General features: G+C 39.1%; 1 protein-coding gene across 1 annotated transcript in view; it reads right to left on the reverse strand.

Annotated features, from left to right (window-relative positions):
• The window catches only part of FRAS1 (Fraser extracellular matrix complex subunit 1), a 410,417-nt gene that overhangs the window by 87,637 nt on the left and 294,967 nt on the right, over positions 1-27,813 (reverse strand). Inside the window, exons 30-36 of the mRNA XM_075203987.1 lie at positions 25,310-25,463; positions 23,864-24,045; positions 9,404-9,520; positions 6,967-7,081; positions 3,086-3,223; positions 2,914-2,946; positions 2,172-2,303 (exon numbers count right to left, since the gene is read on the reverse strand). Of these exons, the coding sequence (XP_075060088.1) occupies positions 2,172-2,303; positions 2,914-2,946; positions 3,086-3,223; positions 6,967-7,081; positions 9,404-9,520; positions 23,864-24,045; positions 25,310-25,463 (871 nt within the window). The remainder of the gene's footprint in view (positions 1-2,171; positions 2,304-2,913; positions 2,947-3,085; positions 3,224-6,966; positions 7,082-9,403; positions 9,521-23,863; positions 24,046-25,309; positions 25,464-27,813) is intronic.

A 27,813-nucleotide genomic window follows, 5' to 3' on the forward strand; every position in this document is an offset into this window, starting at 1 on the left:
ACACTTTAGTAAGAGGTAATGTATATGTCCAGATTGCAAGCTCTAGTAAACAGACCATCTTACTTCCTGCTACCGAATATCACACTTTAATAAGTGCATTTTGTATGTTCTTTATCCCATAAGCACTAGTGTATCAGGGTCCTCTAACCTGACTCCTCAATGTATGGAGATTTTTTTAATTAAACCGATTATCCTTTATTTCTATAGCTCCATATAGCTTTGTTTATATAGCTCTATCTTACACCACTGCCGTGTACTACCCAAAGCAAAGGGAATGCATACACTGTACTAAAGACAAACACTCGCTATAAGACTTAAACCTATTATCAACCTCTACAATTAGGACCTGATTTACAGTTCAATTACATGTTGCTCCAGTCATGGTGAAATCAGATCACCATTACTTTCCCCTTCAGGCACACAAGGCCCTCAAATCAGAACTGACTTCACATGTTCTGCACAAAGACAAGGCAGACAAATATAAACATACAACTGTTTTCTTTGTTGGTCCTTGAACAATGCCAACTAAGCATAGGAGTGCGCACAGGGTGTGCCAAGACGCACACAAATATTGGCTGCTGTCGCCATGCTTGTCAGCAAAATTAATGGTTCCGCCGGCATTCTGATGAGCTGACAGTGTCAGTGAGTTAGTCACTAAGTGACTCACAAGACGTAGTGGTGCAGCTGCGCCCTGCCCTTTACTATGCGCCCTACTCATCTCTGATCCCCTGATGAGCTTAAGATGGAGCAGTTCAGTGAGTTGCACATATATATAATACACCATCCTGGCAGCACTACTGTTTGGCACCATATGAAACGGGGACACTACTCTATGGCACAATATGAACAGGGGGTACTTCTGGTTGGCACAATATAAATTGAGGGCACTTCTGTTTGGCACAATATGAACAGGGGGTACTTCTGTTTGGCACAATATGAACTGGGGGCACTACTGTGTGACCAATATGAACGGGGGATACTTCTGTTTGGCACAATATGAACTGGGGGCACTACTGTGTGACCAATATGAACGGGGGATACTTCTGTTTGGCATAATATGAATTGCGGGCTCTACTGATTGGCATAATATGAACTGTTGACAATTTTGTTTGGCATATATTATTAATTGGGGGTACTATTGTGTAGCATAATATGAACTGGAGGCACTAATATGAACTTTAAATAGTAGAATAAGTAGGGGCCAGCTCACATTCTCGTTTTGCAAATTAATTTCCCTTGAAAGAAACCGCTTGATTGAGCCGCGGCGCAGAGTTTCATTCTCTAGATTTCCTTGGTGCACATTCTATGCACCTTATGTCTGTTTCTCCCTTGGCCTGTACAGTAAGAACAACGTTTCCAATAACGCATCTCAGCATGCCTTGTAAAATACAAATTTAAGCATAAAAATTATAATATAATAAAATATGACTAATGACCCTAAAAACAGTTTGACTGTTTGTATATGTTCTTATGTTAGCTTAAACTAAGTCCCACTGTTTTCAAATGATCACTTCTATTTATAGGATACACACAGTCAGCTATGAGCTAAAGAGTTAAAACAGAATTTCTTTTAAATCATTTAGCATTAAGGGATTGCGTACATGTAACTTTTGTATCTGCTGTGCACGTGTTGTGGTCCCAGCTCACTGAGTGCATGCATATCACAGCCATCAATTTATAAGATCATCATATAATATATACTAAAGTCCTGGAACATGCAAGACCAAAGGCAATCATATGATATTCAAAGTTGCACAGAGCCTTGATGTAAATGAGTACTAGATACATATATTAATAAGTGACACGGCAGCTGTGAAAGATGACACTGCATTATATTATATTATTATTATATAAAGTGTGTATGTTCAAAATATATTATTCCCCATTATATTATGTTTTAAAATTAAATCCCACTACTGTAAATTCCAACAATATGCCTGACTTAGTACTGCATAAACATTTATATAGAGAGTAATGATTAAAGGGCAATTATTTCTCCTCATAGTTCTGTATGGTAAGGTATACGCACTGAAAATGCTTGTTTAAAATAAGAAAAACTATAGTTTCTAAAAGTGTTCTATTTAACTGTCGTTTCTCTATTTATCATCCTGCTGTTTGACTAATCACATTCCAACTTAAAAGTGCTTAAAAAGTAAATGTCTGCTTCTAACCAATGGGAGCTCTTCCTCCTTGTGTGACCTCAAGGAATGGAGCAGTGATCTGGAACACAGGAGGCTGCTGCTCATTTGAAAGCAAATGGATGGTAAACGGCATCTCGGCTGTTGTGAACTCCCCATCTGAAACTGAGAGCAGGAACATCAACATCAATCAGATGATTTAATGTGTAATACAAATGTCTGCTACTTTATCATATCAGAACACAGTAAAAGTAGAGATTGTTCTTTATAAAACCCGCACAACAGCTGTTAGTCATCACACATTACCATACATGCCTGTAAATGTTACATGCCCATAAATCTGATTGTCATGTTCAGGTGATAAAGATACAGTATATTAACTTTATTACAGATTTCCTTGCTCCATTTCATCCTTTTCTTTTTTGCAACCCTTTTGATTCTGGATTCTGAACCCTCTAAAAGTTCCCTAGTTGCTGTCGAAAAGTATATTAGACACCTAGTCCAGTTTCACGATCACACTTGATTGGGAAGCAATCTTTGCTCCTGGGACCACTAATAGCCATAATGCCAGTTAATAGCCAACCCATCCACTGCTCTATTCTCTTTAAGGTTATCATGTTGTACTGGAACTCAAAGTGCGTATACCTTTCTGAAATAGTTTAAATTTTAATAATCTTTTTTATTTACAGCATATTAGTATTAAATAATGTTGGATAACTAAGGTCAAATTGTATATATAATGTTTACAGTGGACATATAATGGTTGTATTATTACCTGTAAAGAAGAAATTCACAGATTCAGGGAGACCTAGAATAAGAAGAAGATCTGAGTTATAGATAAGTGGAATGTATTTTATGGTCATAGCACGAGGACACAAAAGTTAAGATGGACAGTAGACAGTTCTTAGTATGATTAGCCCACATGAGACGATACAGGATATGTGTACCTGTGAAGGAGAAGTCCATGATCTCTCTCAGGTGTGGTGCCGCTCTCGGTGGACGGTACATAATATTTCCTTGATTGATGTCTGCTTGTGTGAAGTACCTCTCTGGGGAGCGGGGTCTATCTTTATGCTCCAGAATACCTTCCGATTGAGTGGAAAGAAGAGCATAAAACTAATCTAAGTTCAATTATTTTCACAGTGTGCTTTATATTTAAAATATGCATGTCTTTCCATGCCAAAAGCACGCTGAACTGTAATCCAAACCTATTAAGAGAGACAATAAGTGTTATTATTTTAAAATAACTATTTTGAAATTTTCGGAAGTTAGAGGAGGCATGTCCTAAAAATAAATGGGCGATGGTGTTAGGAGCCGCTGCGCAACTTCTCACACTCTTCTTGTCCCCTCTGTTCCCTACCAGCCAGGACAATGTTTTATTAAAGAGACTTCCTCTTCCATCCCAGCTAGCTGTCAATCAACAATCAGTGTGGGGGGCTCATTCCTAATTAAGCATTTTCATTGGCTCCCATTAGTTTGAATGGCAGGGAGGGCTTAGCCTCTCTGCCGGTTATAGCTTTGTGCCTGCACCTCGTTCCACTGCTGTTGCGGATACTCTATTAGTTTGATTATCCGTTGCCTGACCTTCTGCTTTTTCCTGATTATTCTTTGTCTGCTGCCTATCTTGAACCTTTGACTTTGTTTACTGGAGCTCTCTGCCTGCCTCGACTTTAGCCTGTCTCCATTTATGCTGGTACGCTGCTTGCCTCGACCATTTGCATATTTTCTTGTTACCTCTTCTCTACCATGTGGGGGTAAATGTATCATGCTGAGAGTTTCCAGCGGGTTTGAAAAGTGGAGATGTTGCCTATAGCAACCAATAGGATTCTAGTTATCATTTACTTAGTATATTCTACAAAATGATAGCTAGAATCTAATTAGTTTCTATAGGCAACATCTCCACTTTTCAAACCTACTGGAATCTCTCAGCTTGAAACATTTACCCACTGGTGTTTCTTCTCAGTCCGCCCGCTCCAAGAATCTCTACACCCTCGCTACCTGGCATCCATGGTAAATTCTTACTACTTTAAGCTCAAGTCTTGGGTGCATCCGAGTACCTGTAAGAAAACCGCTCTCTATGGGAAAGGTGGCTTACTATAGGTTAAGGCCTCTCTTAGTCTGGTTCTAAAGATGTATCTGGCGTCAGTCCGAACCGTAACAGAGGGTGGATAAGTATGTAGTTTTAGTGGATCAGGGTGCATGGCCTAAATTGTTACTATTTATTATCATCTAAGGGGTTTGCCTGTGTGAATAACAGATTAAACTGTTAGAAAATAAAATAAATAAAGTCACCAGGACCACCTTTGTGAGTTCAGATGCATTATGCTGCAATTTTCTCCCACAGAGAACAGAAATCCTACAGATCTTTATAATCTGTATAAAAATGCATGCTAGCAATAGAAATGCAGTTCATTGCTAAAATTGTACTTTGAGTCAGATGTGTTTTCAAAACTATATGTTCCAGTTGCCAGGTAAATAAATATTTCAAGGAGGAAACCATAAAATGAAAGAAACTTATTATCTAATATATAAATGCTTAGTGGTGTCTGTGTGTGGAAAAAAACAACCAAGTTGCAGCTCCACCTGCTGGGCAGAGTTATACACTGACCTACTAAATTCTTAGTGTGTGTGGGAAAAAAAATTCAAAAAGGGCTAACATTTGGTAGGGCTCAAACTCATTTTCGTGAGGTAATTTTACCTCATGAACACACATGTGTAGAGGCGTGCGTTAGTGTGTGTGTGTGTGTGTGTGGAAAAAACTATTTTCTCAGAAAGGGCTCATCCAATTGACCTGAAATTTGGTATACTGACATTATTTGACAAAAAAATTAGAATAGTCAAGTCAGTTAACTTCCATCATCCCCCCTTCCCCCCGTGGGAGGGGTAGTAAAGGCTAAATTTACGAGTTGAGGGGTCAAACTCATTTTCGTGAGGTAATTTTACCTCATGAACACACATTAAAAAGGGCGCTTGCGCCGGGAAGTAACGATCTTCCCCTGAGGAGGCCTGGGCTAGGCCCAAATGCATGACAAGAACCTTTTTAAGACCTTAAGTATCTTGATTTGACTAGAATGCATGAGTATCATGCACGGGTTAACTTGTATATATATATATATATATATATATATATATATATATATATATAAAGGAAAACACATCTGGTACTATAAATGCGTTGTGTGAACATATGTCATCATTATCATAGATTGTAAGCTTGCGAGCAGGGCCTTCTCACCTCTTTGTCTGTTTTACCCAGTTTGTTTATTAGTTTATTACATTTGTCCCCAATTGTAAAGCGCTACGGAATATGTTGGCGCTATATAAATAACTGATGATGATGATGATGATGATTATGTCACAGCAACAAGTCTAATGGTAATATTGATAGATTGAAAATTTAGGAAATTAAACATCTCATTGATGAACCTGTTTCTTACACATGACGCTCGCTACCAATATGGTTACTGGTTTATTTTAATGTCCATCTACTTCCTTTTGTTTACATTGCCATACTACCTCAGCATCAGAACTAAGCACACAATGGGCACCGTCCATAATGTTGAACTACAAGTCTCAGGTTCACCTGTCTATCTATGTTCTACCTTGTGAGGTGAAAAGCAACAAATTACTACAATTCTTTTATTTAATCAGATAATTATGTACCACCTTAATGTACAAGGCAAAAAATAGTGACATATACTTAATAACCAATAGTAGTATATTATTTGTATTATATTTTGTTACACTATATCGTAATTGTATTTTAAGAAAATACACACCTACAGTGACACATTTACCTACAGAGCGCTCAAATAGAACAAATCAATCAATTTAAATGCAAAGCGGTTTTGGTTAGGGCTCACTGTGAGACAGTAATGCGTGAGGAGAATTTAATTTAGCTGACACTAGAATGACTTATCCAGTAAACTCCCTGCTGTGACTCTCTACAACTTTATTATTCCCCAACATTTTAGGCAGCTACTTAATTACCTTCAATAAAGAATGATTTACCATAAATCTTTGTTATTAGATGGTACTAACAGGCAATTTATATAGCTCAACTGCACTGCAACAAAGCCCTAAAAAAGTACTTTGTAACAAGGGATCTTTGCTCATGAAATCCTGGCTGTTATGTTATCATTATTTTATCTAGGCAACATATATTTATGGAACTCATTTTGGGGGATGCTGTGGGAGGTGTGGATCATGCTCTTGAGGAGCATCACTTTAAACTTGAACTAAAAATATAGGTTTGTTGCAGGTGAGGGTACACTGCACAGTCTTACCTACCCATGAATGTCAAATCACTTCTGCTATCTCATGAAATGATTCAACTAGCTATCATGCTTCCATGAAAGCCTGCCTGTCATCCTATTAAGATCACTATACTACCGTTAGTTACAATTGTACTATTTCCATATAACAGTTGCTAAAATATGCAACGAGGACAAAAAAATTCTGCTATTATTATAGAACTTTCTTTGCTCTCACGTGCCTCTTATATAGCAAGTATTATACTTTATTTTGATTTATTTTGATTTTTTTGGCATGTGGTGAGGAGAGGGTAATTAGAAAGGGTATGCAGTTACACCCGCGTGTACCCGTGCTACTGTCAGTTCATCAAGTGACAGCAGCCTCTTACATATGTGTGTTTCATACCCTGCATTGCAATAACAGGGGAAGTATCCTGGTCATTTGTAAGATACATCTGCACAACATTCCGTTTAGCTTAATTACTAATACAGACACAGAGCAGGGCTGTTTCCCCTAACAGCTTACAAAGACAGAATAATAAATATTCCACAGAACTATCAGTTTGTTTCCTCACCTTCGTGTGGCTGTAAAGGTACAGTTACATTGTAGAATATTTTTTCACTAGGACTTTCTGAATCAACAAATGAAAGATAATGGGATCCAATCACTGTCATTCGGTCTTCAAGCGCCTGCAAAATATGAGCATTCAGCTGGCGGGCAAACAATTTCATGTAATTCACTACGGCTGCTGAGGCAGATGGAGGGATTTTTTACAGCTACAAGTTTCACTCAAAGTTCAGAGAAACACTGTGTAGGACTGAGGGATCATTCAATTACCTCTGTATAATCAAATTTTGACACTGTTATAGTACTGTCTAATGTTTTCAATTTAACGTGGGTGCTTCTTTTTGTAGAGTCAACTATATAAACAAATATAGCAATATAGACAAAGCTTCAGAAGATACCTTAACACACGTAAATAGATGTACTCATTGGTTAAATTATCAAGTGCATTCTGCATCTACACTGAAATTATTGTGCTCATTTTGCCCTCTCATAGTGCACAAAATGGCTCCTGTGGCAGGAAGGGTGAAGAATATACCTGTGGCACAGTAGCTGAATATACTATGATGTCTGACAACAGCAGCACTTTTTCAGTAACCATTTAATGTATAGGGGCCTGATTCATTAAGGAACTTAAATTAAGAATTTTCTTATTTAAGTCTCCTGGACAAAACCATGTTACAATGCAAGGGGTGCAAATTAGTATTCTGTTTCGCACATAAGTTAAATACTGACTGTCTTTTCATGTAGCACACAAATACTTTATAGCTTATTTGTACACTGAAATTTAAAGTTGATATTTGTGTGCTACATGAAAAAACAGACAGTATTTAACTTATGTGCAAAACAGAAAACTAATTTTCACCCCTTGCATTGTAACATGGTTTTGTCCATGAGACTTAAATAAGAAACTTCTTAATTTAAGTTCCTTAATGAATCAGGCCCTAGATGTCTACTTTTCTATGGAGCCAGATAATTTTCCAGAATTAAAATGCACAAAGCAGTACAGACATTTCTGTACACTGTGCAAGACAACACTGCATTAACCAAACAATTTTTACTTTCTGGATTCAGGGAAAAGGATTTTTTTTATTGGAAGACTGACCGAATGAAAGCACAGTCAGAATAGTAAGGATAACTTATAATTATTTCCAAATACATTTTATTTGATCCACTGCACACAGTTAATGTATTAAAATGGAGGACAAAAGGCATATATGTAGGTTGGCATTCTACATTTTATATTGTTATATTATTCATAATTATGTTAGAAATTACGTTGCCACATTGTGAAGGAATGTTTATAATTAATTTAGAGATCACATTATAAAAAAATCATACTATGACAGAGTACCATTATATAATAAAAATAGGGATGTCAGTAGATCCCAGGGGAGATGGAACCCTGGACTCCATCAAATGATTGAATAAAGCAGCTGACAGCTATGTAGAGTGCAGAGCTTGTAGTAGTAGCATTCATCACAGAAATATGCCTGATGGGTGATTAATGGTTGTAAAATGAAAAACATAGCTCTCAGTGGGAAATGGAATAGGGAAATAAATCCTTTAATGTTCTATGCACTACAGCCTGAAAAATACCCCAATAGTAGAGGTATATCTATAATGATGAGGCCCCTTGTCCTTATAAAATCACGGCGATCTTGAAGATTTTGTTATTGCTGTCATAGTAAGAATTTTCTATCGCACAATTTATCAACAAAGGTTGCCGGGGCAGCTGAGCGATGCTCAGTTACCCGGCTATACTGTCTGGCAGTGTTCATAGGAGTCCTATGCTCACCAGGCCAGTGCATGAGCCGGCTTGCCACATCACACATTCAGCCTGTCTTGGGCTTCCAGTTCCAGATTCTTTAAAAGAAACATTATATTAAACAAAAAGAAAAAAATGCTTTATTTTAATATGGTGATAGTGATAGAAGGACAGCAGCAGTAGTTGATAAAAGGGCCTTTTCATGCTTTGCAAGGGGAAGCTTTGCCAGACACACCCGGCTAACGCTACCACTGGCTTTGATAAATAGAGAGAAGCATCCAGCAAATATTTCACCGCGTCAAGGGCATTTTTTCCCCTTTTATAAAAAGATCCCTCAATTTTAAAAGATAACCCCGCCTAAAACTTAAAACTAAAAAATAGTTTTGGTTGGAGTTTAAAGAGATAAAATGAAAAAGAAATGTTTATTAACTTTCACACTCTGTGGAGGTCACTGCTTGTTCTAAATGTCCCACATTGGATTCCACTCTCCTCATCCACTCAGGAAGGACGTGCTCATGCACCAGCCTCAGCACATGCTCAGAAGTGTAGAGCTGGGGCCCCAAGAGTGAAAGGACAAGCATTGTTAGGCCTTCCCCCTAAAGTGTGACGTCCCAGACCACAGTTTAAGTACACTTAAATAATACCCCATGTAAAAAGATGTTTATAGTTTATTCCTTACAGTCATATGGAGGGAGGATCCAGGAGAGAGTTGCGGTGCCTCTGGGTGATTGGGTAGAATACCAATACTAAACATATGCCTGTCTTGTGGGGCCTGAGTTGCAGATGCGCTAGATATCTGTAAACAGAAAAATAATGTCACAATCAACATTTTTGCCTGTTAATAACAATTATGTACACTTTAAAAAAAACTCTCTAACATAAAATATATATATTTAAAGTTAATCAAACCTGTTTATTAATGATTAGTACTAAAAGTGGGTAATATTAAAAAAAAAAAACTTTAAAGGAATACTTCTACACAAAAACAAAAGGCTGAAAGGTTCAAAGAGCAACCATTCCTGCAACGCAATTTTTTGCCTAAATTATTACTCTGACAAAAAAGGCAATTATGCTTAAGGTTCAATACTTTCCCAATATAGACTTTGATGAATCATCTATACAAATCTTTCTTGACTTGTCCTGGGAAACATAATCATCATAAGATACTTAATCCACTTCTGGACTCCATGAGGGCCCACTATACTAACTACAGATGGAACCTCTCTTTTTACCTCATGGCCTGAGATGGAAATTTGAGATAACCCTAATGACATTGGAGAGTTATGTGCAACTTTGGGAATACTTGATTTACTACTAACCGAATGGATTGTCTACCAGTATTCTGCAGTCTAGTTTGAGGTAGGAGCCACTTTGGATTAATAGCCTGTTGGGCAAATGCCCTTATAATCCTATGAATTTCAGTGGCTTTGGCCCCTATGACAACATTTCTGCACTAGCATTGTTTTTGTTAATTATTTTGTGATCTGATAAGACATCTCTTGCTGGCTAGGAGGCACTAGTATTAGATGCGTCCCAAGAGCTAAGTGCTCCTGGTTGTGGAATGCAGGAGATGTGAGTCAATCAATAACGAATAGTGAGCTATGTTTTATAAAAGACAAGACTAGGAGTTCCACCTGAGCAAAGCATTGGGCTACTTGGGATAGAGCAGTCTAAAAAGGTACTTATGAGGTCACGGTTGGGCCATTGTTTATGTGTTAATTTTTATCTTGCGTTCATTCATTTCTTCTTTTTGGAGATATGGAACATCTTGGGGGGAATTGCCCAGATGAAGTGAAGCAGTATGTAATCTTGATGAACAGAATGGTAGATATATATTTCTGCTATTATAAGACAAATTCAAATTAACCTCAGGTAATATGCCTCCTTCACCCCTTCCTGGTTACTCTTACTTCCTGCCAAAATCAAACATGAATGCATTCAGAAAGTGGGCACAACTCCCTTAAACAAGTATTGTTAAATACATACATCCATGTTAGTAGCCGCGGCAGCCACGGGCACCGCCGCGACTCAGCTAAAGCCCCGCCTGGCGTCCCGGCCATCTCCTTGACGACCAGGACGTCACTTCCTCCAGCCAGTCTGACTGTTGCAGGCCGTGTATTCCTGACAGCACGCCCCAGCAGGCAGTACCGCCGGGCGCATGCGTTGACCTTGTCCCAGCTTGCGGGCTGATTAATTAATATAATGCCCATTAGTCCGGCCCTGAGGGTTATTACAGGGCAAAGCCCTGATTGGTAGATTCTAGTATTTAAGGCAGGGAGGGCAGCTTAGCCTCCCTGCCGGTTATAGCGCTTCTGACCCAGTCTTGCTGACCTGCTCCTGTCTGTTGTACCCTGTCCTGTGGATACTCTGTTTAATTTTCTATGTATGACCCCTGCCTGGACTTTGGACTCTGCCTGTTTGCTCGTGACCCTGACCCTTTGGCCTGTACCTTGGATTCTGCTACTTTGCCTGTGACCCTGACCCTTGGCGTGTTTACTGACTAGCCTGCTTGCCTGTGACCCTTGACCTCGGCTACTGTCTGACTATCCTCTGCCTCCTGGCCTGCCACTACGGGCCTGCATTACCAACCCACACTACACCTGGGGTTAAGTCCTAGAGGCATCTGAGTACCAGTGAGCACATTAAGCTCTAAGGGAAAGGCGGCTGCTATAGGTGAAGACCTCCGCCATCTAGTTCTGTGGGCTGGTGATCAGACCGTCAGCCTAACAATCCATTAAAACAATACAGTCATTAAAAGAATTTTTGGACAACAGCTCTTAGATTCCTGGAGATTTGCCATTGCATTTTGTTGATGAGCTAACAGACTTTGAGCAGCTATGCACTAAATCCTGTGACCCAACCCATACGCTCAGATTTATCAGCAAAAGAAGACCCCATTATATTGTGCAATGGGAAAAAGTGATCGGTAAAGCCCAATCCATTCCCCAAAGGAATAAAGTGGTCTTTAACATGTGTCATCTATTAGTTCTAAACTACAAGGTAAACCTTTAAGTTATTCTCCAGGTTATACCACACCAAGCACATCTGAAAGCAATGTTCCTTACTAGGTTGGCAAGTCTGTGTAAGTGAGGGTTTGTTTACTCACATATGGTGGACGTGCTCAGAGAACATAAAGGTCTTGAATTCTATTTACTAATCTGTCACTGATCTGTACTTAAATTCACCAAGAAAGAAAATACAATATGACCCCTGGTGAGATCTATTTCACTGCATAAGTGAACACTGTCGAAGTCAGCAAATTGGATAAAGTCATTTCAATTAAAGTCGAGCAAACTTGGTTGTCTTTGTCTGAAAAGATGCGTACGGTACGCTACGACGTATAAGGGCACTCTACGGCGTGGAAGGGCGTACGCAGCTGCAACACGTGGCAGCTACAGTATTTGGTCTTTTACCATACATTCGCACAAACACACATACTTGTAAAATAGTACACATTAATGGTAGTTGCAACACATAGTCATTTATGTCGAAATATAGTAGTATTTATGTTATATATTATAAGTTATATGCACATTAGTGAAATATATGGAACAGGTTGAAGGAACCATATCATGTGTGGTATCATAATAAACCTCTTAACATTTGCTACTGTTTGGTTCACTCTGCGAAGGAATCGCAGAGTGCATACACAAGTTATGAATGATAGGGAATTATGAACTACTTAAGACTAAGGAATCTTGGCGGGAAGAGCAGAGCATACCCCCTGGAGAGATGACCCCCTCCTTTGGATTCTTTAGTATGAACTAGCCAATGATGACAACCCCTTGGACCTTCCTGAAACCTGGACCAATAGAAGCAAGCTATACCATCTCCATTGTATTACTGTGTGCATATAAGCAGCAGCTTCTCATCTAGTGTGCAGACATCTTGTCCCCAGACTTCAGGATTGAATGACTGCACACTGGATCCAGAGCGCCTGCGATAACGGCTGTATTTATTATCACTTCGCTTGAACATATTATACTACTTTTTGCGAATAAATCTTTGTGCGTTGGAAACACAAATCGAGGTTCGACAATCGTTATTGGTTAGCGACAATACGCACTTAACAACACAGAGAAACAAACAAACACTGTATTACCCCATTCCTACTGAACAAAGCAGAAAGCCTTATCCATTGGTAGTGGAACAATCCAAGCATGCCCTCCATGAGTAAATAGTTAAAGTTAACTATTTTGATTCTTGCACTCTAGAAGATATACCTTTAAAATGTTCTATTTGACATTAGCGACATAGAGGCATAGACTATATGGACAAAAGTATTTGGTCACACCTGTTAATTATGAAATTGAGGTGTTTCAATCAGATCCGTTGCCAGAGGTGTATAAAATCAAGCACCTAGCCATGCAGTTTATATTTGCAAACATTTGGGATACAACATGGGTCCTTCTGAAGAGCTCAGTGGCTTCAAGCGTGGTACTGTGATAGGATGCCACCTTTGCAATAAGATGGTTCGTGAAATGCAATCCCTGCTGGATATTCCACGGTCAAGTGTAAGTGATATCATTAGAAAGTGGAAGCGTTTAGGAACAACAGCAACTCAGCCACAAAGCAGAAGACCACGTAAAATTGCAGAATGGGCTCAATGACTGCTAAGGAGCATGGTGCGTAAAAGTCGCCAACGCACTGCTGATTCCATAGCTGAAGAGTTCCGCACTTCCACTGGCATTAATGTAAGCACAAAAACTGTGCAGTGGGAGCTTAATGGAATGGGTTTCCATGGCCTTGTAGCTGCATGCAAGCCTTGCATCACCAAGACCAATGCCAGGCGTATGATGGAGTGATGTAAAGCACACCGACATTGGACTGTGGAGCAGTGGAAACATGTTCTCTGGAGTGATGAATTACGCTTCTCTATTTTGCAGTCAGATCGGCGAGCCTGGATTTGGCGGATACCGGGAGAACATTACCTGCCTGACTGCATAATGCCAACTGCGAAGTTTGTTGGAGGAGGGATAAGGATACGGGGCTAGGCCCCTTATCTCCAGTGAAGGGCAATCTTAATACTTCAGCATACCAAGTCATTTTGAACAATGCTAATGTTTGTGGAAACAGTTTGGGGAAGGCCCTTTTCTATTCCAAAATGTCTGTGCCCCAGTACACAAAGCAAGGACTCAAAGACATGATTTGGTGAGTCTGGTGTGGAAGAACTTGACTGGCCCGCACAGAGCCCTGACCTCAACCCCATCGAACACCTTTCGGATGAACTGGAACAGAGATTTGGAGCCAGGCCTTCTCGTTCAACATCAGTGTCTGACCTCATAAATGCTCTACAGAATGAATGGGCACAAATTCCCACAGACAAACTCCAACATCTGGTGGAAAGCCTTCCAAGTACAGTGGAAGTTTTTATCGCTACAAAAGGGGGACCAACTCCATATTAAAGTATATGTATTTGAATACAATGTCATTGCAGTCCATGTTGGTGCAATGGTCAAGCATCTGAATACTTTTGTCCATATAGTGTATGTCTTATGCTCCTAATGTTTTGTCTATGTGTGAAGCATATAACACTAATAGACATTGGGGATTGACCGTTGTTAAAAAAGTCAGTAACATTTAACTATGATCTTAAAATAAAAATAAGTTGTATAGTTTATTTTATAAAAAATGGAAAATGTGCATTTTAAACCAAAAAAGATCACCTGGCGCTAACCCAGAGATATTCACACTTAAATGGAATCAAAAACCCAGCTGTATAGGGATAGTGTCATATCCTAAAGTAAGAGTTTCTAAATAAGGAAGATATTTACAGCGCTGAAAGGAGATTGCAAGTAGTGTGTATCAAACAATACAAAAGTATCTGGTTGATGAATAATATAAATATCCAAGGCAATATTAAAACAATTTAATAGATACTTCCTCAACAATAAAATAACCACACATAAGTAAAACCAAATATTGTCTCACAAAATCAATTCACTATAATATTACTGCAGTAATAACATAAAAGTCCATGCATAAGACATGATCCATATGTCTAAAATATTTAACAACACTGTGGCAATGTGTGTATAGTTTTTGTGCAGGATTTTGATTGCACAATGATCAGCGGAATAAAATTGTACTCGCCGGAACTCTAAGTTTTTGTCAGAGACCTTGATTGGAAATGTGCATTTTGTTAATTTCTTCCCCGCTGTGTCCTAAACCCAGCCCTAAATAGAGAAGCCCACATAGGTCTGGGCCTAGGTTGGTGAATTTGCAGTAGAACTCTGCTCACTTTGCACACCATTTGTTTGAATTTTTTTGATTTTATTGTTTATATAGTATATACATTTAATCATGTGTATATGTAATAGTATGGAATTATATCCCCATATGTTAATTGTCCTCTTTAATGGTTTTCAGGACTTTTGACTCCACATATGGACTGACACAAACTTTACCAGTTTTACAGCTTATCTATTAGAAATAACAGTTCAAGACTGTAAGAAATACATTTAGATTGAGATAGCAAGCATTGCATATTAATTTATCAATAAGAGGCATGGCCATGCCCATCAGCTTCTGTTTCCAGGTTCAGGGTGCAGGACCGAACCCTGATGAAGCTGCTGTAAAGGGATAAAACTCCCTCTGTAGAAAGGGAGGGTCTAAAGAGCACTGGATATAATGCTTTGTATACCTATCTATTTTTTTCCCTTATTCATACATTTAACAATAAGTGTTACATATTATGTTGGTAAAAGTGCATGAATATAACTCTATTGATCTGTGTAAACATAAATACCACATGGGTAATATGTTATTCAATTTAATTAGTGATTTGGGTAGGTGGTTTAAATATGTGGACACGGGTACACAAAAAAGAAACAAAAAAATATAAAACTTCACTGCTCCTGCCATCCTTCTACACTGTAAATAGCAACTAGACCATGCTTTTAGCTACCAGATATATTTTGTATAGATGTGATGTCTTGACAGATGGAAACTTGGAGAGCTATGTTGGTAAGAGGTATGGGGTGCCACAGAAAAAGTCACTGGTGGGAATGTGTATAAGGACCACTGCTTAGAAAAGATTATATTTTGCATAATACTAGACAGATGGCCCAATTATTGTACCCATGTGCAAGTGGTGGGGAAACAATGTGTTTTAGTTTTATGATTGCCAATAAAGTACCTTCACAAACCAAATGTAGTAATAAGACATGTAAGATATGTATTTTATTCCTTTGTTTATTTGACATTATTTTTAGTTATGTATTTATTGCAATAAGCTGTGGTTTCAGCCGGTACTTCAATTTACATAATTCATTTAACATATTAGTGGTTGTTTTCTAGGCAGTATATAGCAGAAAGGCAGGAAAGTATTTACAAACTGAAATGGTTTCTCTGCATTAGATAATAGTACATTGTAAGTATTGGAATGAGAGAAGTGTGAGAGGAGCATCTGTTGGTTCTAGGAATTTGAGCACGTAGAGTTCATCCCAGTCATTATCACAAGGACCTCTTGATAATTTTACTCTCACAATCCATCAGTACAGGTGATTATAGCAATTTCCAAAGTAACTCGCTTGATAACTCAGACAGATTAGGAGTTACCAGGGAATATTTGATGCTGAAGTAAGCAATTTTTTTTTAACGCTTCCTAAATTACTACCGTCTTGTCTGTTGATGAACTTTCTACTCACTGCTCTCAAAGGAAATTTATATCTCTAACTAAGAACATAAAGTCAACTAGTATTACACACCTGCCAATATGTTTTCTAAACAACACAAAGATTGTTATTTTATTATTTCCAAAGTCCATCGGTAAGTCTACTACTGAATAAGATAAAAGAACAAGAGTTCTTGCCATCTCTGATTCTGCGAGAAATGGTTGTACCACAGTGGACCTACGGTATGATTATTATTTGAACTGAAGAGAGAATGATAGTATGATAAATCTTATAAAGCATTAACTATTTATTGAGTGATATTTAATTATTTATTCCAGTGGCATATCTTTGTATTGCTGCATATTGGAGTTTTGAACTGAATCCCAAACAGTTAAGGCTATTGAGGGTGTTAGAGGTTGTAATATTTCTGTAAAGAAATCGTTTACTTTCCTGGCTGCAAATAGGTATCACTCTGAATTTTGGCATGTACAGTCTCAAGAAAATAATTCTATTGTGAGTCCAGTAGTCACGCTCTTTCAGTCACTCCTCTGTTCCAAATCATTTTATCCTGCAGTTTTTTTTCAGTTTCTCATCTGCCAGCTGTTTTGTAAATATTAACAAGTAAGTAACCAATGTGATTAATAGGGGAAAACTTACCTTATTATGTTAACCTTAAAGCTGCACTACCACCTACTCGATCATATTTATTAACCTTTTCCCTGCTCCAGCTGGAGCCCCGGGAGAAACAGCTGCAGCCGTGTGGTTCCGATTAGGGCAACGAGAAAATAAGTAAAGTTTACCCAGCAGATGGTAGTGCAGCTTTATAGACCCCACAGACGCAAAGATTCCGAATTTTATTCAAAATTTCTTTTCACAAATTATATTTTATTTAAAAATATATAGACAGAGAACAATTAAAACCTGATAACCTTGATACAGAGAGCATGTGCAGGAAAGAGATTGCTTAATAATAATCACTCAGTCTGCCCATACATCTAGCAATACAGTTGTTTTCAAATCTTGCATATGAGAGCATCTTCAATAAATTGAGCATCATAAGTACAATGTGGTGAATGTCACAAATGGGCATGCTTTGCTTACAAATAAAAGAAGCTTTTTTCTGGGGGACACAGCACTGTGGTGGCATTGGAATAGGACAAGGAAAGTTGATTCCTCCCTACAGACCAAAATCTGCTTGTACTAATACATTCTCAGTCTGCTAATAATGAAATAAATGATTATCCTGAGAGACAGTATTTGCAATGTGGAATCTAATGCACCTCCTTGTACAGATAATTCTTACAGGAAAATGTTTACAAGATACCAATGATGGTAAGCCGGTTGAAGGATCACAATATCAGTCCATTAAAGAGAAACAACAAATCAGAGGGTGAGAAGGAGAACAACATTGGAAAAGCAGGTATTGCATTCTCACACTAATATGTATCCAGTCAGAATACAAAGGGTGCCTAACCCAAACTTTGATGCCAATACTGCCGAAGGTGCTAATAATGGGAGTGATGACTCAAATAATTAACAGCAGGGGTTAACAGCAAGCGCACCAGAAGGTGACAGGGGGGCTATTACTCATCCTGCAACCCCTGTAGAACAAAAAAATACGTATAACTGGTCTTGAATTTCTAGCCAGAGTACAATGGTGGTGTCATAAACAAAATTAAAAGCACCAGCAGCACTAGACATAACACAGAGAAATGATTCAGTAAGGATGTATTTGGATAAATTAACTACCAGACAAAATGATGGTTTTTCTACAGAAACCCCAGATGGTCAAAGAATGTTGAAAACAAAGTTTTTGAATGGTTTAACGAATGAGGTAAGAAGCCAACTCTTTACAGTCAGACCTGAGGCATTGTCTATGAAAATGTAATCTTTGTTACAGGTACTTGGAGGACTGGAGGACCAGGAGGCAGGAAAAAAGGGAAAAGAATGCCCAAAAGACTCCTCAGGTAACTGTACACCTGGTACAGGGAAAATGAACATGGCAAGTAAGGCAGCAGCCAAAAGGAACAGAAACAGTAAGTGCAAGACAAAGGAATCAAGGTGAGGACATGACTGGCAGATGTTTTTGATGTAAATTACCAGGTCACATGAAGAAGGACTGCAGGAAATACAAGAAATGGCAGCAGCAGCAAAGAGATGAAGATATGGCTCCCCGTTGTCAACACCTTGCCCAGTTCTTGTAAACACCTCTGAAGAAGGTAAGCTGCCTGGAACTACTGTGCAAATTACACTGCTCACTGGTCAACAATTGGACTGCCTAATTGACACGGGGGCAAGGCAAACAGTATTGAGACACGATCAAGTACCACAAGAATAAGTGACCTCAGATTATGTAACAGCATCAGGGTTGACAGAACAGCCCATACACCTTAGGAAAAGTAAAAAAAAAGTGAAGATACAAGTAAACAAAGACTGTACTCCTGTCCCTATAGAGTTTCTCACTTCAAACACTTGTCCTGTAAATCTACTGGGTGCCGACATATTACAGGTAATGAGAGCATGCATTAAATACACCCCAGAAGGGATAAAATGCACCAGTCAACTTCCAGACAACATATCTAATCAGGTAGAAGCAGCAGTACAGGTGTTTTTGAAACAACCAAGTGAAAACACATCTCAAGATGAGGCACCACTACCACAGTGGCTGAAGGATGTACCTGAGAAAATATGGTCAAAGGGAAAAAACTGATGTGGGACTGTTAAAAGTTGCTCCGGTACAACTTATACTAAAACCTAACACACTACCAATATGTGTTAAACAATATCCTTTGACTTTGTTACAGAATAAAGCAATCACAAATCAATTACAAGAATACCAAGGCAAAGGTATAGCAAAGAAATGTCGATCACCTTTTAATACACCTTTATTCCCAGTCAAGGAAAGAGAACAGGGAGAGGGTGGAGCTCCCGAATTCAGGTTAATTCACGATCTCAGAGAAATAAATAAACGACTGGTTGTGAACACACCCATTGTCCCAAACCCACATACCTTGCTGAACCAAATTCCTCTTACATCAATGTGGTTTACAGTTATAGATCTAGCAAATGCTTTCTTTTCTGCACCAATAACTAACGATTCACAGAAAATGCTGGCTTTTACGCATGAAGGAACACAATACTGCTAGACCAGATTGCCCCAGGGAGGGGCCACCAGCCCTTCAGAATTCTCTGAAGCAATGTCAACTGTCTTACAAGGCTGGTTACCACAATATCCTGAAACTACCTGACTATTGCAGTATGTTGATGACTTGTTGATAGCTGCTGATAGTGAACAACAGTGTAAAGAAGAAACTGTTTCTCTACTAACCTTTTTGGGCCAGCAGGACTGCAGAGTGTCCAAATCCAAGCTCCAAGCAGCACAGAAGGTAATTTTCTTAGGACACTGCATTTCATAGGGCACTAAACATCTGACGCCACAAAGAGTACAAGCGATACAACAGGTAAAAACACCTTTCAGCAGCCAGACTCACTAAGTACGAGGTAGCATTGTTAAGTGCTTCACATGTCACAGTCAAACGGTGCACAGTATTAAATCCAGCAACATTGTTACCCCTAATGTATGAATCTCAAGATTCAAAAGGAGGGAATAATAGTGAAGAACAAGAGCCGTCAGAAGAAAGACATTGTGATAGTGAAGGTGATGACGATGAATTGGGTGAAAATATTAACCACAATTTTTCTTTTTCACATGATTGCCTCGCTGTTATGGATATGGAAGCACAGACTCTTCCAAATGTTACTGACTCTCCCTTGTCTAATGCTGTGTATGTACTTTATGTAGATGGTTCCAGGTATTATGATAACGGATCACCATTTACAGGATACGCGATGACTACAGAAAATGAAGTAGTTGACTCAGGACCACTATCATCGATACTGTCAGCAGAAGCTGCTGAACTGATAGCACTCACCAAGGCATTGGAATATGCAGAAGGAACCACTGCCAATATCTACACGGATTCCAGGTATGCTTGGGGAGTGACACAGGACTTTGGTCCAATATGGAAGAGCAGAGATTTCAAGACCTCTAGTGGTAAGGACATACAGCATGCCAGTCTAATAAGAAACTTGTTTAGAGCATTGCAATTGCCACACAAGTTTTCCGTAATTAAAATAGAAGCACATACAAGGAATGAGACTTTTGTTTCAAAAGGGAACACGTTGTGCAGATGCAGAAGCAAAAAAAAAAAAAAAGGCGGCTAAGGGAAAGCCTGAAAGAGAAGTATACACAGTACAGAAAGAAATGTCTGACTACACTGATCTTAAAAAGTTTCAACAGCAAACAGGACCATTAGAGAAAGAAAGATGGAAACGATTAGGAGCACAAGAAGATTGCGCTGGTATGTGGAAACTGAATGATAAACTTTGTCTTCCACAGGTTTTGTTCACTCCCATGTTACAGATAGCTCATGGACAGCCACACCTGTGGAAGGAACAGATGACCAGCGTGGTCCATCAGCATTGGATAGCTCCAGGATTCAATAACGCTGCTACAGACTATGTTCAGGCCTGCTGGATCTGTGGAACTTCAAATCCAGGAAAAAGGGTAAAAACGTCACAAGCTACCACTCCAAAAGCCTTTTATCCTTTTCAAAGACTACAGATAGACTATATACAACTGCCTAAATCTGGAATATATGAATATGTTCTAGTCTGTACATATCTTCTCAGTAAATGACCGGAGACTTGGTCAGTAGCCAAGGCAACAGCAAAAGCAACTGCGTAAAGACTGATTGGTGAGATTGTGTGCAGGTATGGTGTCCCTGAGGTAATTGAATCAGATAGAGGTACACACTTCACAGGGGAAATAATGCAACACATAATGACAGATCTAGGCATACAGCAAGCTTTTCATGTGCCGTACAGACCACAGGCTAGTGGGCGAGTAGAAAGGTTAAATGGGACATTGAAACTGAAAATTCAGAAAATCATGGCTGAAATAAAAAAACCATGGCCAGAATGTCTTCCCATAGCCTTGTTTAGTGTAAGAACTGTGCCAAATAGGAATAGCAAGTTGTCTCCTTATGAAATACTTTTTGGAACACTACCAAAGACAGTCTGTTATTATCCACAGCAATTACAACATAAACATGGAGATTTGGACTAGCTATATGATAAGTCTAACTGATCATTTAAACTATTTGCATGTTCTAGCATTTTCTTCACCTCCAGAGCCTGATTCAGACCTACAGCCGCATAAGCTGAAACCTGGCGATTGGGTGCACTTAAAGAAACACATGAGGAGAACTTTCGAACCAAGGTTGGAGGGTCTGTATCAGGTCTTGCTGACCACCCCCACATCAGTGAAACTCCAGAACCGAGACTCCAGGCTGCACGCATCACACTGCAAGACGACGCTGGTCACACTGGACACATAACCTAGATCTTTGTGATAACACAGACATAAGACCTGTTTGCCCACAACAAACTGCAGTATTTCAAACATGTATGTTGCAGCATAACACTAGTGTTTATGTATGGGCATTACACCCACTACTCATTATCACTGTGGTATTGATCATATTGATAGGATGGAACTGGTATATGTCATGTACGTTCAGAAAAGATATACAGAGATTACAGCAGAGGCATGAAGAAAAGATACTTTTTGAATAAACAGGGGCAGAAGTGCTGATATCTGTACTCGGTCCCGGGTGAATGGTGAAAGACCCTTGCTTTCTCACAAGAGACTGTACAAAATTAGTCTGGGCTGCGTTAGATGTCACCATTTCAGGCCTTAACATTTTTTACCTTTTATATATATTATTAAAAGGAGGGAGATTGTGAGAGCATTTCTAGGTTCTCAATGATGATGGTAATAATGATATGTGAAGGAGTTAAAAATCTTGGTATTTGCCTCAAAAATACATTCAGTGTAATCACCAGCTCCAGCCTTGAACAATCTCAAAGACCCCGGATGGAGGCCTAGGACATGGGATAATGGATGATGAGGACATTGGGAGTACTGGCTCCAGTGAAAGTTGATAAGAACCCATAAAAGTGACATGAAGAGAACTAACTAGCTTTGTCAGAAGATTTATATTTACTCAGGAAAATATCAATCTTGTGTTTCTGCTCTATAACCAGATCAAAAGCTTTTTCATGTATAAAATGTATGCCAGAAATAAACGAGGACAGTTCAGTATACATCTTGACATTGGCATGTCTGTGTCTTGATTACTGATCTCCTGGTTAACCAGCATCTTATCTCACTGATATCTGAAGGGACTTGATAAAAGAGAGGTAAAATTACCCTAACAAAACCATGTCTTTGAGTCCTTGCTTTGTGTACTGGGGCACAGACATTTTGTAATAGTAAAATGCCTTCCCCAAATTGTTTCCACAAAATTGGAAGCATAGCATTGTCCAAAATGACTTGGTATGCTGAAACATTAAGATTGCCCTTCACTGGAGATAAGAGGCCTAGCCCCATATCATTATCCCTCCTCCACCAAACTTCACAGTTGGCATAATGCAGTCAGGCAGGTAATGTTCTCCCGGTATCCACCAAATGCAGACTCGCCCATCTGACTGCCAAATAGAGAAGCGTGATTTTGTCACTCCAGAGAACATGTTTCCAAAGCTCCACAGTCCAGTTTCAGTGTGCTTTACATCACTCCATCAGACGCCTGGCATTGGTCTTGGTGATGCAAGGCTTGCATGCCGCTGCTTGGCCATGGAATCCCATTCCATTAAGCTCCCACCGCACAGTTTCTGTGCTTACATTAATGCCAATGGAAGCTCGGAACTCTTCAGCTATGGAATAAGCAGTGCGTTGGCGACTTTTACGCACCATGCGCCGTAGCAGTTGTTGACCCCACTTTGTGATTTTACTTGATCTTCCGCTTTTTGTGGCTGATTTGCTGTTGTTCCAAAACGCTTCCACTTTTTAATAATATCACTTACAGTTGACCGTGGAATAACCAGCAGGGATGAAATTTCACAAACCGTCTTATTGCAAAGATGGCATCCTATCACAGGATCACACTTGAAGTCACTGAGCTCTTCAGAACGACCCATTTTGCATTGCAAATGTTTGCAAATGTAGACTGCATGGCTAAGTGCTTGATTTTATACACCTCTGGCCATGGGCTGATTGAAACACCTAAATTCAATAACTGACAGGTGTGGCCAAATACTTTTGTCCATATAGGACCTCATTTAGAGTTGGACGCAAAGTCTGTTTTAGGCGCAAGTGGCGGATTTGATGCTTTCTGCACATGCATGATAGTGTTGTTTTGTTGGATGCGCCTAAAATGGACTTTGGACTTTGCGTCCGACTCTAAATGAGGTCCATAGTGTATATTGTTTTTATATATCGGCTGCAATTCATATTTTTTCCATCTAGTTTGTGAATTATATACACAGTACATGAAGTATATTCAAACAATGCAATACAAAAAAAAAAAAGTAAAAGTATTTAGAAGCAATGAATGAAGATCAGAAAATATATTTTGAGTACAACATGCTAGGTTTATAAAGCAAACTTCATAACACTGTACCTGAAAACTAAATGAGTCTCTCCCTTGTAGATGGGATCCAGAATGTCTATACCACACAAGGCCTTCGTTGATGTCCTGCTGTGTAAAAGAGGTGGTTGGTGAGGCAAATCTTCCATCAGGCAATCGCTGCCAGCTCTCTGCTGGCCCATCAGCAGGCATGGCAGCCAAAAGAACAACTTCTCCTGAAAATGAAGAAATTACACTGGTCAACAATGGTTTTGTTAAATGGATAATTTTGACTGATCATATATTTTGCTTAAAACAAGCTGGGGGTAAATGTATCAAGCTGAGAGATTTCTGGCGGGTTTGAAAAGTGGAGATGTTGCCTATAGCAACCAATCAGATTCTAGCTAGCATTTTGTAGAATGTAACTTCATATTGTAAATATTAAAGGACAATTCAAATGCAAATTATATTTAAAACCATGTTACTCAAAAACCCAGCTCTCCGTGTAAATTTGGCAAACAGATTTGAAATCAGAGCAAAAAATACAATAAGAAACACTCTGATCAATTTAACATTCCAAAAGTTAAATTTTGCCGACCAGTGTTATTTTTATTATTATTATTATTGTTCATAATGTTGTTTGTAGAGAAACTAGGTGCCAGGGCAGAACATCAAAATATCCATACAGTTATAAATGGGGGAAAATACCAGTACATAAATTGTGCATACTAGAACTATATAGTTCAGGCTAGGATAGGGTAATCTGTTGCTAGAATCATGAATGCTGAAAAGGTTGCTGTCTCACAGTGCTTGGTTTTGGCATATTGTATATTGGAATGATAAATTGTGGTAAGGGCCTAGGAAGGACCAATGGTCATGTAACATTAGACAATGTTAAAGGTAGCTGGATGGTCCTCAAAATAATTTTTCAACCCGGGTTGCACAGAAAACAAGCTGATTGGCTGTCTGCCAATTCTATTGTCTATTCTATTAATCCAATTGTCTACCTTTCAATGACATCACCATTTTTCAGCCAATGAACACTGCTCTGGTGATGACTCCCACAAATTGCCAGGGCACAGACTTGTGCAGTATGAATGGGGTCAACCCGGGAAATTCCCGGGTCCGAGGTGCAGTATAAATGGTGTTTCTGAGCTGGGACGCTCCGAGCCCCGGCAAAAACCCGGCTTGAAAAACCCGGGATATTGCCGGGGCGGCAGTATGAAAGCGGTATAACAATGCATCTACCCCCATTCTCATATTTGTATTCTAAATAACTGTATATTAAGAGCAGAAAATATATGTGCTATTTAGGAGACATATTTGGACTTCAATGAAAGATTGTTTTAACACAGCACTATGCATCTGATCAAAAAAGGAGGAAAAGTGGAGAAAAGGTGGAAAACAGGATGTGGCTCCAAAAGAGGTACAAGCCAAAAGGTAATATGCATCAATGAACAATTTCATTTTTCACAAGAAAATAGAAATTTTAATAATTACCAAATTGTGGCTGTTCACTTGTGATTGTGTACAGGATCTCAGAGTCAGCTACCCCAAAGGCCCTGGTTTGCAGAAGTCTATTTGATATCTGAAGCATTCCTCCTTCCGGAACCCACACAGCTGAGTTTAATACAAGTTGGAGTCCTCCATTTATCTGTAGGCAGAGGGACACAAGTGTTAATAGACAGAACCAATAATCAGTTCACCACTTGTTCAAATATCACCCATGTTCAACTTGCTGCTTCAAGTCTTCTATGCAGGAGAAAAAAAAAGGGGAAATTCATCAAAAAGCTAATTATAAAAAATCTGCAATCTTTGCTAACACAGCCAATGCTGTTTGTAATAAATATATGAGAGTTAATAACAGCTCCTTGCACTGTTTTCCGTTTTGAATATTGACAATGTCAAGCTTTGAATTCTACAGATGATGTTCACAGTTTAAATTCAAGACTTATTATTATTATTATTATTATTAATATTGTCCAGTATTTCTAAAGTGCCAATAATTTGTAGTGCTGTACAATTTCTAAGCATCACAAACTTAAAAAAAAAAATCGGTACAAAAGAGAAAAAAAGAACCCTGCTCGTTAGGGTTATGATCTAAAAAGCAAAAAAAGCAAAAGGGGTGATTCAGAGGTGCCTGCTACTGTGTAAAGAAATCACAGGCGCCAACTGAGTTCCCTAAAAAAGCATCAATTGAGGGCATATGCAAAGCTGCAACTATTACAAGGTACCAGTAGCATATGGTTACAACAGACATGTGTCACATACACATACGCCATGTTTATAACTATTCATTTTGGTTGCAAAATACGTATTTTTTATTAGACATCACAAAAAGGACAAAAACCCCTCCAATACTGGAGAAACAAGACTTGTGCACAAGATATATGCACGTGAAAAAAAAACAAAAAACCACCTGTCATCTGTGGATCATTTACAAGCAACCAATCACAAGCAGTCAATCACAAACATAGCTGGCAACTGTCATCATCAATAACTATTTGCACCTTGAGCACCCGCAAATAATACGGCCTAAGCAAAAAGGTGTATATACGCGTTTGCGCCCTGGACTGCATCTGTTCACAACTGCCAAACTACACCCTTACCATACTTGGCCTAGGTGTGGCCATTTTCTGGCCATGCACAGAGCGATTTCACGGAAAATATGATGTTGCATCAGCCCCTATATGTGAAAAGGTGTTGGCTCGCAGTGAAAATTGCTATAGAAATTTCTATAGCTTTGCGTTCACTGTCCGTCACATTAGTATGTCAGAATACAACCATACATTTATTTTGTTTGGCATATGGATGCATATTTAGGCTCATTATTGCATGTAACATGCTTTCACCAAGTAATGTTCCGATCTATTCAGTTCCTTTCATCAAAATGTTGCACCCTTGCATTTTGACATGAAAGTTGTATGTGCACTGCTCATAGGAGCAAATGACACTCACACTTTCCTAAATTGCTTTTATTATCCATGCACACTGATGAACTGTGAGGCACTGGAATATCATTGAACTCTAATGCTTAAGAGAAATAAGCACGGTAACAGTTAAACTAGTATACATCTAAACCAGTGTTTCCCAAACCCAGTCCTCAGAGACTCCTAACAGTGCAGGTTTCCAGATCACAAGTGTAATAATTATACCACCTGTGAATCTTTCAAAATGTGTCATTCAGTAATGAATACACCTGTGCTCCATGAAGGAGATATGGAAAACATGTACTGTTAGGGGTCCCTGAGGACTGGGTTTGGGAAACACTGCTCTAAACCAATAAAATTATAGGTGTGGAAATGATGGGAACACTGTGCAAATTTCTGGTCAGTTTGTCTGCTTATCTGTGTTTAGTTTGCGGACTCTAAAGTAAACACATATCCTGGAAAGCTGGTACTAAAGTGGTAAAACTACAAATATTATGCCACCGTTGGTAACAGACTACACTGTATGTGAGACTATAAACTTATTATACAGCTGTTAAAGTTTTTCAATGTATACAAAATGATGGTGATCCAACCACTTTAAACAGATGCAAATAAGACACTTTAGAATTAGACAAACAGCATGATTCAGCGTCTCCCAAAGTGAGGAAGATCCACCTGAAGCTCCATAACGCCATTTATCTAAAGGATAGTGTCCTATCTATACATCTGCCACTTTAAAGGCTCACTGCAGTACCGTACCTCCCAATTGTGGGAGAGTCCCGATGTGAGGGGACTGTACACTGTCTCGACACGTAGGATGTTTGTGCAGACTGCTGGGAATGTTGGGAGGTAAGATCAGCTCACTGACGCTAGTAGGAGCCACGTGCACCTGCTACTGGTGCATGCAGCAATGGGAGGTGTTTTTTGGGTGAAAGAAGGAGGACTGGGGCAGCCTAGCCCTTCAACGTGACATGGCCATACCTGCAACACATTGCGACCACCACACACTTTTCGCCATGTTCTCCATGGTGCCAATGTTGGGAGGTGTGCAGAAGATTGTCTAGTTTACACTGT

Source organism: Mixophyes fleayi, chromosome 1 (genome assembly GCF_038048845.1).
Source record: "Mixophyes fleayi isolate aMixFle1 chromosome 1, aMixFle1.hap1, whole genome shotgun sequence".
NCBI classification, from domain to species: domain Eukaryota; kingdom Metazoa; phylum Chordata; class Amphibia; order Anura; family Limnodynastidae; genus Mixophyes; species Mixophyes fleayi.